At 36.8% G+C, this 12127-nt stretch overlaps 1 protein-coding gene across 1 annotated transcript in view; it reads right to left on the bottom strand.

The window, feature by feature from the left end:
• Col4a1 (Collagen type IV alpha 1) overlaps positions 1–12127 on the bottom strand; it is a 159077-nt gene that overhangs the window by 24486 nt on the left and 122464 nt on the right. Inside the window, exons 22-25 of the mRNA XM_069846629.1 lie at positions 8586–8757; positions 8261–8506; positions 5672–5794; positions 1015–1257 (exon numbers count right to left, since the gene is read on the bottom strand). Of these exons, the coding sequence (XP_069702730.1) occupies positions 1015–1257; positions 5672–5794; positions 8261–8506; positions 8586–8757 (784 nt within the window). The remainder of the gene's footprint in view (positions 1–1014; positions 1258–5671; positions 5795–8260; positions 8507–8585; positions 8758–12127) is intronic.

Below are 12127 nucleotides of genomic sequence, written 5' to 3'. Positions count from 1 at the left end.
TTATTGGTTTAAACTTGCACTTACGTCTAGTTTTAGTGCATGTTTAAACCAATCGTGATAACTATTAAACCTGCAATTTACAATTTTCTACCATGAACATTTTAAAATTAATTTTTCTTTTTTACTTTAAACATCTAAATTTATTCTATAACTTTCATATTTATGTTTAATTATAGGTTCACTTATGCCTATTAACTAATTATTCCGTGTCATCACACTGCATCCAGGTTAGCAGTTGTTGACATATAGCCAGCACACTGCAATAGCTGAATCGGTATTTCTCAGTGAGTACAGTAGGTCAGTCTAAATTCCTGCTACATGCTTGTCAGAAAGTTATTTGCTTATTTATACATCTTGCAGCATACGTGTAAACACACTTGACATATTAATTACGTAAATCAATATCAATTACAGTTACAACATTCTTGTCCATGCTCACATTACATAAAAAAATAATAATAATGTTTGATAAAGAAAAATATGGGAGGATTAGGAAATTAATAAGGGAGTCGGGAGGATCCAAGGAAAGTAGCTCCCGGAAAATACGGGAGAGCTGGTCTGATTTGCGTTGCATTATTTCGTGTTCAACACACACTGTAACTAACATCAAATCCTAATAATGCTGAAAGGAGCAGGTCTTCAAAAGTCTAATTAAGTGTCTGGCTGATTTATGTGTATTACGTTTACTTTGAGTCCTAGGAAGCCTGGAACTTCCATAATTTCTTCCACTATTCGATAATGCAGTCTTCTTTGTGTACCGGTATTTTGTTTTTTGTCACTACATTTTTGGTACAGAAATTCTTCTTTCATTCATTCATTACATTCAATAATTTATTCTTGAACATGTTGTCAATAAATTTAGATTTGTTTCATAGTAAATGATCTTTTTTTCTGTAAATTACTGGATTATGTACATAGCATCATTATATGACCTTCGTTTTGCATAGCAATTTTTCCACTTGCTGTAAGCTGCACAATAATTAAATTCGGACCAGAGCATGTGAGTGAACGTACCAGGAAGTCCTTGGTCTCCCTTTTCGCCAGGTGCCCCAAACAAGCCAGGTGGCCCAGTGTCTCCTTTCGGACCTTGCGGACCTGCTGTGCCCGGACGCCCTACTATTCCTGGTGTGCCATCCAAGCCTGGTGGGCCCGGAATTCCAGAGGAGCCTTGATTCCCCTTCTCCCCTGGTGGCCCCACAGGACCTGGGAGTCCTGGAGGTCCCTGCTGGCCCGGCAGCCCTGTCAAACCTGGTTCACCTGCACAACACAAATTCAGACACTGCATTACTTATAACTCGTTAACGTTATGTTTTAAGGTACGATTAAAACAAGAGGAAGTAATTGTTTCAGAAAGAAGTGGTATAACGTATTTTTAGTGCTGTCTCCTCTATCGCAAGCTCTGGGGAAGATTGTCGTACTTCTTACATAGTAGACTAATGAAAATCACACAAGATCACTAAGAAATTATGTGGACTGACACCTGAAATGGAATGAATAAGTGAATGACACTTCCAAATAAATATTTTCAATTATTTACTCATGAAAGTGACTCAAGTACTTTCTTCTAAACTAAAATTAATTCTATCATATAAATTTGTTTTTATTTTTCAGTCAATAACTTATCATGTTAAGATGGCAGAAATGAATTCTGTTACATCAAGATGTAATGTTAATATACGTCACGAATATTTTCGACTTACTTTCAAGTCATCTTCAGGTGATAGTTTTCTAACAAACAAACATTTGAACTAGGTGAAAATATTATTTAAACACATTTCTAAAACACTAGAAATAGTCTGACCATGCGTACTTTACATAAAATGGTTGAATGGCGTACATAATCTTAAAATTAAAATTGAAATACAGACTATGTACGCCATTCAACCATTTTATGTAAAGTATGCATGGTCAGACTATTTCTAGTGTTTTAGAAATGTGTTTAAATAATATTTTCACCTAGTTCAAATGTTTGTTTGTTAGAAAACTATCACCTGAAGTTGACTTGAAAGTAAGTCGAAAATATTCGTGACGTATATTAACATTGTATCTTGATGTAACAGAATTCATTTCTGCCATCTTAACATGATAAGTGATTGACTGAAAATTAAAAACTAATTTATATGATATTATTTCACAAACTTATCTGAACTCAACATGACTTTTAAATTTAAAATTAATTCACTGATTAACTTTTCAACTTCTTTGCTGTGTTAATTTTTAGGAAATTACCTGCTCACTAGTTTCGAAGTGTTGTTCTTCATTGTCCAAAGCCTAGTGAAGGTCCCTCGCTATTTTCTGGTTTCCTGTTGTTGTGGGATGTGTTCATGATTGTGTCGAAAAGAGTGTGTGTTTTGAAATTGAGTTGAGTGTTCAGGATGTGTTTTTGTATGTTTGTAAATTTCATACTGTTCTAGAGTGTCATGTTCTGATTTTTTGGCTGAATGTGTAGTATTTTCATGCCAGTGTCTATGTTGCTGTAGTTGTGATTGGAGTTTGTGATGTGTTCTGTGTAGGTTGAATTGTTGTGTGGTTTGGTTATGGCTGTGATATGTTCCTTGCAAGGTGTTTGGAATGCTCTTCCAGTCTGTCCAATGTAGAAGTCGTTGGCAACTGTTGCATGATAGTTTGTATAGTCCTGTTAAGTTATATTTATTTGTGTGTTAAGATGTTTTTGTAGTGTGTTCTGTATGCAATGTTGTATTTTAGGTTCTTGAAAAATGATGAAATCTTGTATGTGTTCTTGTTTTCGTATGTTAATGTGATATATTTGTTTTGTTCTTGCGTTTGTGTTGCATTTTCCTGTACAAACACTCACAATGCTACATTCCGACTATTTCAATGTTATATTAAGTAACCTAAATGCAAATTTGAGCAGCAGACTACATGCGTCCGTTATTGTAAGTATATTATATATTGTATATATAATTTGAACTGGTAATGGAAATGACGGGAAAACGGCTGAACGGATTTTAATAAATGACCCCTCATTTTGAAGCTTGGATCTCAAGGTTTTTCAGAAAAATATTAGTTTTCAGTGAAATGTCAATTTTTCAACATAATTTTCCTATTTTCCAAAATCCATCTGTCTTCAGTTTTGAGAACTAGCTAATTGCATTTCAGAATAAAACAAAACACACACTACAGTAAACAATATTACACGAAGGTCATGATCTGCAAGAATACTGACATATTAGAACTGAAATTAAATTGGTTATTAAAAACTTAACTTATTAAAATAATTTACAGGTTCGATTCTGTGGTGTGTAATTTTCTGGGTACAGCTGTGTATTGGATATTAAAAACTACAAAACTTGAGGTGGTTTGATGACATTATTACCATTAGAAATGAAATATTATTGTAGTTAATGCCATAATGTGACTATTTTTCATTAATTGTAGGCCTACATATTAGTGCTTTACTGATGATATGAAAGTGAAACGTTTTGGGGTTATATAAGTAGATGTAGAGAATAACTTAAATTAGATTTTGATTTCTATATTTTACTGAGTGGCGGCTATATAGTATATATATATATATATATATATATATATATATAGTATATGTTACTGAAAGCTATAAAACTTACGTAAGATAATAATATTATTAAAAATAAAATATTTTTATAGTTATTAATCAAATGGGGTTGGGTCTTTTTCATATATTTAATGGCGGTGTAGATATTTATATGCGTGGTTCTCTTCAGTATTGGCTCAAGAGAGAGTATCTTTCATTATTATGAAAGCAAATAACATTCAGAATGTCTGGTATTCTTCATTGAAAATAAATCTGAAAAATGTTTATTTGAACGTCTAATGAACTTTGTTTGCAGCATTTGCTGCACAAGCCACTAATTATATATTATATTTGTAAGTATGATCATGTTTCTCCATCTTTCCAAACTCTGTCTTGGTTTAGACTAAGCGATCAACGAGCCCTGCATTCTCTTATCTCTTGTTTCAAAATCTACACGCCGCTACCCCTATCTAATTTGCCTTCTTGTTTTCAAAATGTATCCGCATATCATCAGCAAAGTACATCACAACTCTTTGCTCATTATACCCTGCCACAAGACATCTTTATTCTTCATCCTATACAGTCTCAGTTGCCAGAAATTGGAACTCACTTCTGAATGAAGTAAAGAGCTGTCGGACAGTGTCTTTATTTTTGTTATGATTCAGTTATGGTCTTATCTGCGGAAATATACCGTAGTGCTACCATTTTCAAAGATTTTCTTGTCGATCCATCATTTTTTTAGGTTATCTGTTTGGGGCATACTAATACTATAAGCCGCAAAAGGAACACGTAACATTTCCTTTGTTACCCTCCTGTTTCTGAGTTTACAAATTTCTAGTTTCCACCAAGCAAAACCTAATCTGTCCGTCCTTGTGTTCTTAAGTATTCTTCCTGTTCTCATGATGTTTTTATATCACTATAATTGAAGAGTCCACTGCAAGAATGATGGATGTCATTTGGAATACATTTTGCAGGAGAAGCAATTGGAAGTTTGAAATGCTTAGCGCTCAAAGCTTAACTGTGATTTTCCGATCATTACTGGACAATGACTATCAGTGTTAATGCCATGTAACTCTGTATGTACATTCTATATGTCTTAAGCTATGCATTGACAGTCTTGGTTCATTTTCGACAAGAAAGTGACATCCATCATTCTTGCAGTGGACTCTTCAATTATGTAATGATATTAAACCACTTAAATTTTGGCAAAGCTCTTGTCTTATTATTTCATTTGTTCCTTCTCGATCTTACAAGCTATTTTGATGTTCATTATATGCTGAAATACAGTGAAACCTCTCATTTACGGACATCGAAGGGACCTAACAATCTGTCCGCATCTGGGAGGTGTCCTTTATTGGGAGGGAGGCTCCTCAATCTAACAATAAATTTATAATATACATTATGTATCCCTTCACGCTTTAAATGAAATGTATTACTGTAGTTTAATACTAAATACAGTATACTGTACTACAGTAAATTCTTTGCAACTTTGAACTACAGTAGATAAGACCGAAAAAGGAAAGTACAGTACTGTGCCATGCATATTATTCTAGGTCTATAGTTATGCAGTACTGTAATTTACAGTTTTCAACTTAACCTTTACGTTCAGGTGCCATGTCTCTCGAAACAGAACAACTGATTGAAGCGAAGAGAATAATCCTACTAACCCTATCATGTGTCGAATACAATTTCACGATCGCGAAAACTTTGGACCCATCAGACAGGTTAAATTTTATGACTTTGTTTATCCACCCTCTTCCAGCTAACAAGGGGTAGCTGGCTGGGTTAGTGGTAGCCTACGAAACCCTTATTGTCTTCTTTCATGTTAAGGAATTTCTGTACAAAACTAAATCCAAGTTCTGTCCGCAGTCCGGAGGTAAAGCAAGCTTTAGGACTGTGAAACAGCTGTCCGTGTCCGTGTCTGGGACTGTCCGTAAATGAGAGTTAAATTTATCATTATTTCTATATTATTTCAGCTGGGTCATAAAAATCTGTCCGTATATGAGGAGTGTCCGTATCTTGGGGGTGTCCATAAGGAGAGGTTTCATTGTACTGGTAATATATTTCCATTAAATCTGAAAATCCGTTTTTACGTCATTATAATTAATATAATTTAAAAACTAAATTTCTGTGTTCTTGTTCGTAACTGATCCTTACCTTTCTGTCCTGGAGTTCCTGGAATGCCATCTCTTCCGTTCTTACCCATGAGCCCTGGCAAGCCCTTTTCGCCCTTCATAGTTAGTCCTGGAACTCCAACTGGTCCTGCTGGTCCGGTTTCACCTGCAAAAGAACATTAAAATTACAGAACTCACCGTGTTTATCCAGCTCTTGTGGAATTTAGTTGTGGTTTAGCTTATGGATACCTACTTGAAAACAGTGTGGTGGAAGAAACGTTCCTATCATTGCAATGACAGAAAGTCATATTGACAACATCGTTTTTAAATGGCAGAACATTTTTAGATAATCATTTTATTATTTACAAAATGAGGGTGAACAGTCTATTATTTGCTGATGAACAATGGAGGACTAGCTACAAAAAGCAGTACCTCCAACCAGGAGATCAACCGTGAAAGGAATGTGCTTACTATTGCCTCATCTATTGGAACGAAGTAGATAGATAATATTACCGTTATAACGTCAGTTTAAAAACCATGCGCTCTCCTGCATTTGTTATTTCCTGTATGGAGAGATTAAAAGACCAGGAGATTAACAGTGATCTAATTTTGTAACTAGGGTAGTATAAACATGTGTGTATCAATGTTATTGTTTGTGCTGTGACAGTGAGCCAATAGAGATATGAGTACCCACGTGTGTGACCTTATGACATCTTATGACACCAACATTCATTGACAGCATTACTCCCTTTCGTCTCATCTGGCAGAGACTTTCTCGTGGTTGGAGCACAGTATATAAGCTTCATTAACAAGTGAATATAATTTTAAAATATCTGTTCAGAAAACTAAAACAATGGCTTTTATTGGAACTCTGCATAAAAAAACGAAAATAGTAATAGAATCCGATATAATCGAACAAATTTTAATTCTTTTAACTATTTGGGATGCATGATAACATATTGAAAAAATATTGACATGGAAAGAAGACTGAATAGATTTCAACAGATGTGTGGAACAATTTGGAAAACTTAATAAACAAAACAAGAAAAGAAACTCAAAGTTATACAAGACAATGGCAGTTTCTATACTTACATACGGAGCAGAAACTTGGAACTTAACAAATGCCAATAAACGCAAGATTGAGTGTGAAGAAATGCGTTTTGTGAAATCGGTGACCGGAGTCTCTCTGTGAGAGCTGAGAAGTCAAGACATCAGAAACGACCTACAAGTAACTTATTTAACCTAAATGAAAAACTAAAACAAATAAAAAACAACTGGTCTCAGTATTTGGGAAGGATGGAAGACGATTGGATCCAAAAAAATAATGTTAAAATATAGACCAATAGGACAAAGAAACGTGGGAAGGCAAGATACTCCGATGGATAGATCAAGACTAGGACTACATACATTATTGCAAATCTTTTGGGGAGTGGAGTCCCGCATCGTGGCATCAGGCATCCTGCCTAGGACTCACATTATGGAATGTGTGCTGATTCATGTCCTCGTGGAGGAACAAATTTTCTCATGAAATTTCGGACAGTGTATGAGACCGGTGCCCACTCAGCATCGTGATGCACTTGGGGAGCTATGATAGGTAGCAAAATCCAGTTGCGAAAGCCAGCTATAATGACTGGCGAGATCATCGTGCCAATCACACGATACCTCCATTCTGGTTGGATGATCGTCCACCTCTGCTTCAGCATGACAACGTGAGGCAGCAGCAGGCTGGTCAATCTGGGCCCTTCAAGAGCTGTGGCACCACAGATTATTATGGGGAGTGGAATGGGTCAGCCAGTCCATACCGTGATTTTGATGATGATAGTAAAAGTCCTATTCAAACCAGTTTTGAAAATTTAAATGAAGCAGATGTGTAGGTAATGTAATCATGAAGCCACCAGTGGAATAGCATGAAATTTTGAGCAGGGGAAGCTAACTCAAGTTGTTTTTCTTGTACATATGAGAAAACGTATTACAAAAATATAGTCTTAAAATAAATAGTAGTCAATGTCAAGTCAGCAGTCCGAAGATTGGTTGGAACCTCGTAAGTAACACCAATAAGGCATGACCTCAAATGATACGTAGTAAAATATTTCATATCTCTAACAGATAGACACGGTCATTTGTTTTTTAGATCACACTTTTGTTCGTAAGTCAGTCTTGATAATAGAATTGTCCTAAAAATTCAGGTAAATCGGTGTCAGGAACTGTTATTTCACTCATTATTTATTATATCAGCCACAGTGCACACTAACACTTCAACTGAACACAACTCACCAAAGGGATAACTCGGAAACTAAATTATTTTCAATGTAAAAGCTAGCTTCTTGCGAGCCTTGCGACCAGGGTAGTTTAGTTAGCAAAGGATGGAAAATCTGCGGGGTGGGTTACACAGAAGAATGAGTGTAAGAAACCAGTCTGCTTGGAAGCTGGTGTGTGCAGGCTTCTTGTTTACTGCTGCATCACAAATCATCTTAACCTGCCGCATCACAATATTTAACGCATAAATATAAATTCTATTAGAATTAATAAATAATTTTGTTCATAAACTGGAGGTTTATTATGAAATTATTATCAACTAGTGAAGCTTAGCTTTTTAGCTTACATTGACGCTATGCCACTAGAAGCCACTAACCTTTCTGACCAGGAGTTCCCATCGCTCCTGGCAGGCCCCTCTGCCCAGGAATTCCTTTTGGTCCACTTGGTCCTGGAGCCCCATCTCTTCCAGGAAAGCCAGGCTCTCCTTTGTCTCCTAGCAGTCCCTGCAGGCCTGGTTGTCCGGGCTCACCTTTGTCACCTTTCACATCTACTCGGGGGCCGGGTGGACCGCGCTCACCTCTTCCACCCTGTGTGCCAGGGAAGCCTGGCAGACCAACGGGCCCTGCAAACAGAACACGGGACTTCAAGTTGTGCAAAGCTGGATCTTGTCATTCACTGTGGATCTGGGGTCAGTTACTAACCTGCTGGTCCCAGTTCACCCTTCTGGCCATCCAGTCCGTCACGGCCTGGAAATCCCTTATCTCCCTTCGGTCCTATAAAACCTGGAGATCCAGGCAGACCTGGCTCTCCCTTCAGCCCAGGCAGTCCGTCCAAGCCTGGCAGGCCAGGATTTCCAGCTGATCCTGGTGGACCCTGTCAATGAAACCATGTTATTCTTATTTCAAAAAAGGTACAATTTTTATAATAATGATGATGACATGATGATGACGATGATGATGATGATGATGACGGTGATGATGATGATGATGATGATGATAGCTGTTCTGTGTATGGTTGTGAAACTTGTCCTCTCACTTTGAGAGAGGAACTGTCCCACAATAAGAGATGACATAAAACAGCGAATCACTTGACCATGCCGAAGTGTTACGAGTCACTAACAGTGTTAGAAGAAGAATACGGGTGTGTGCTGCTCAGAACGGCAGACAGTTTGAACATTTATAAAAATTAATGGAATTGTCCAGTCTTTCAGTAAAATGCCAACATTAATTGTCTTGTTTACATTTTCGTCTTTTAACATTTCTCAATATTGATGGCATTAACTTTTAGTACGTTTTCTCATTGAAAGAGTAGGAATTGGTAAAAACGTTTCCTATGAAAGTTGTTTGTTTTGAAGAGCTCTATCAAATAGTATCTTATTTGACCCGGATTCCCATTTCAAATTTTAAAGTGATACGCCACTGACCGTACTTCCTCTTAGAGCTGATTAATGAAATCCAGCTCAAGTGAAAGTTCACATGTGGTTTAGTAATAAATATTTTTGTCTCGAAAATTTTAATGCACTAGATTCCGAAATAAATGACTTACGTGTGATCCGAATCACCCATTGCCTTTTCCTACATTATCTCATTGAAAGAATAGGAATTAATAAAAACGTTTCCTATGAAAGTTGTTTGTTTTGAAGAGCTGTATCAAATGGTACCCTATTTGACCCATACTCCCATTTGAAATTTTAAAGTGATACGCCACTGATCCTACTTCCTGTTAGAGCTGATTGATGAAATTAAGCTCAAGTGAAAGTTCACATGTGGTTTAGTAATAAATATTTTTTTCTCGAAAAGTTTAATGCATTAGTTTCCGAAATAAATTACTGTTGCGGGTGGTCTGAATCACCCTGTATATATATTTTTTCTCTGATTCTCCTCAATAAATCGGGCAACTTTTATTTGAAACGTTTTCCTAAAGTAAAGTCTTAAGACTTTAACAGGATATGTATCGAATATGAATGAGGTCTCGCCCACCTCATTGCATATTACATGACTGGTGTGAACTAGTCAGTTTGTTTTATTACCATTAAGTACGAGAAAAATTCGTACCGGCACCGGGAATCGAACCCAGGACCTCTCAGCTGTGCGCGCTGAGTGCTGGTAGGAATTTTTCTCGTACTTAATGGTAATAAAACAAACTGACTAGTTCACACTAGTCATGTAATGTGCAATGAGGTGGGCGAGACCTCATTCATATTCGATACATGTATAATGTTAACAGTTTTCAGAAACTGTTGTTGAATATGGCCATAAAGTCATTTAATATGCGCTCCTGTATATGTATATGACGTGTATCGTCTTAAATGCAGGTAGTAAGGCTGTAACATAATACTACGAGAGGAGTTCGGCTGGCTTTGTGGATCATGTCCCGGCATAGCTCAGTTGGTTAAGAGCACTCAGCGCGCACAGCTGAGAGGTCCTGGGTTCGATTCCCGGTGCCGGTACGAATTTTTCTCGTACTTAATGGTTAACAGGATATTTGAAGATAATACAGACCCCGAGAAAAACCCCAACTCTGGCCTTGTCTGCTAGTGAACCCAGGCCGCCTGAGTGACAGTCTGGTTCTCTAGATCACACAGTCAGCGCAGGGATTTAATACAGTCTGAATACTCTTTGTGAACCATAGGAAAAAACTTTGGAAAGCAAGGCAACAGTAACGTTGTGATAACCGTCTCCCTGTTTGTTGGCAAATATTAGACTAGAAGAAGTGCTTAGATGTTAAAGGAGGTTATTTTGAGTACTTAATAGCTTAGTTAATTATTATCTATTTAGTATCTTTACATATTATAGCTCATTTGAATGTACAGGATGTTTCACAATTCAACCGAAGAAATTTATCTGGTTGTAGAGGGGTTGTAGACGAGAAATTTGAGAAAGAGAACCCAGGGTCTCTGAAGAAAAATATTTGAGTTATTCAGTTGTTAAAGTTGTTTACATTTAATATTCACAATCCAGTTTTAAAATTAAGTAGGGATATGGAATGGTATGAGATGGTTTCGGACCTTATTAGGGATTGTATGAAGCCCAACTGTTAAGAACTAATCAAAAGTGTTTTCAAAATTTAACTTTTACAGTCTCTGTAAAATTGCCGGTAACTGAGACAGTACACAACTGCATGGCTTTTTAAACCAACATTCATTTTCGTTATTGTACTTATTTTAGAAGAGAATTATCGGCATGAAGCTGGGTTGCAATTCAGTCTGTATTAAATAAGGAACAATTAATTGAAATCAGTTTGTTTTATTATATTAATTTCTTATTTATTATTTACTTACTTACTGGCTTTTAAGGAACCCGGAGGTTCATTGCCGCCCTCACATAAGCCCGCCATTGGTCCCTATCCTGAGCAAGATTAATCCAGTCTCTACCATCATATCCTACCTCCCTCAAATCCATTTTAATATTATCTTCCCATCTACGTCTCGGCCTCCCCAAAGGTCTTTTGCCCTCCGGCCTCCCAACTAACAGTCTATATGCATTTCTGGATTCGCCCATACATGCTACATGTCCTGCTCATCTCAAACGTCTGGATTTTATGGTCCTAATTATGTCAGGTGAAGAATACAACGCGTGCAGTTCTGTGTTGTGTAACTTTCTCCATTCTCCTGTAACTTACTCCCTCTTAGCCCCAAATATTTTCCTAAGAACCTTATTCTCAAATACCCTTAATCTCTGTTCCTCTCTCAAAATGAGAGTCCAAGTTTCACAACCATACAGAACAACCGGTAATATAACTGTTTTATGAATTCTAACTTTCAGATCTTTTGACAGAAGACTAGATGACAAAAGCTTCTCAACCGAATAATAACAGGCATTTCCCATATTTATTCTGTGTTTAATTTCCTCCCGAGTGTCATTTATGTTTGTTACAGTTGCTCCAAGATATTTGAATTTTTCCACCTCTTCGAAGGATAAATCTCCAATTTTTATAGTTCCATTTCGTACTATATTCTGGTCACGAGACATAATCATATACTTAGTCTTTTCGGGATTTACTTCCAACCCAATCGCTTTACTTGCTTCAACTAGAATTTCCGCGTTTTCCCTAATTGTTTGTGGATTTTCTCCTAACATATTCACGTCATCCGCATAGACAAGAAGCTGATGTAACCCGTTCAATTCCAAACCCTGCCTGTTATCCTGTACTTTCCTAATGGCATATTCTAGAGCGAAGTTAAAAAGTAAAGGTGATAGTGCATCTCCCTGCTTTAGCCCACAGTGAATTGGAAAAGCATCAG

The sequence above is a fragment of the Periplaneta americana genome, chromosome 15 (genome assembly GCF_040183065.1).
Source record: "Periplaneta americana isolate PAMFEO1 chromosome 15, P.americana_PAMFEO1_priV1, whole genome shotgun sequence".
Taxonomy (NCBI): Eukaryota; Metazoa; Arthropoda; class Insecta; order Blattodea; family Blattidae; genus Periplaneta; species Periplaneta americana.
The sequence above is the reverse complement of the archived record's forward strand: the minus strand, read 5'-3'. Positions and strand labels throughout refer to the sequence as shown.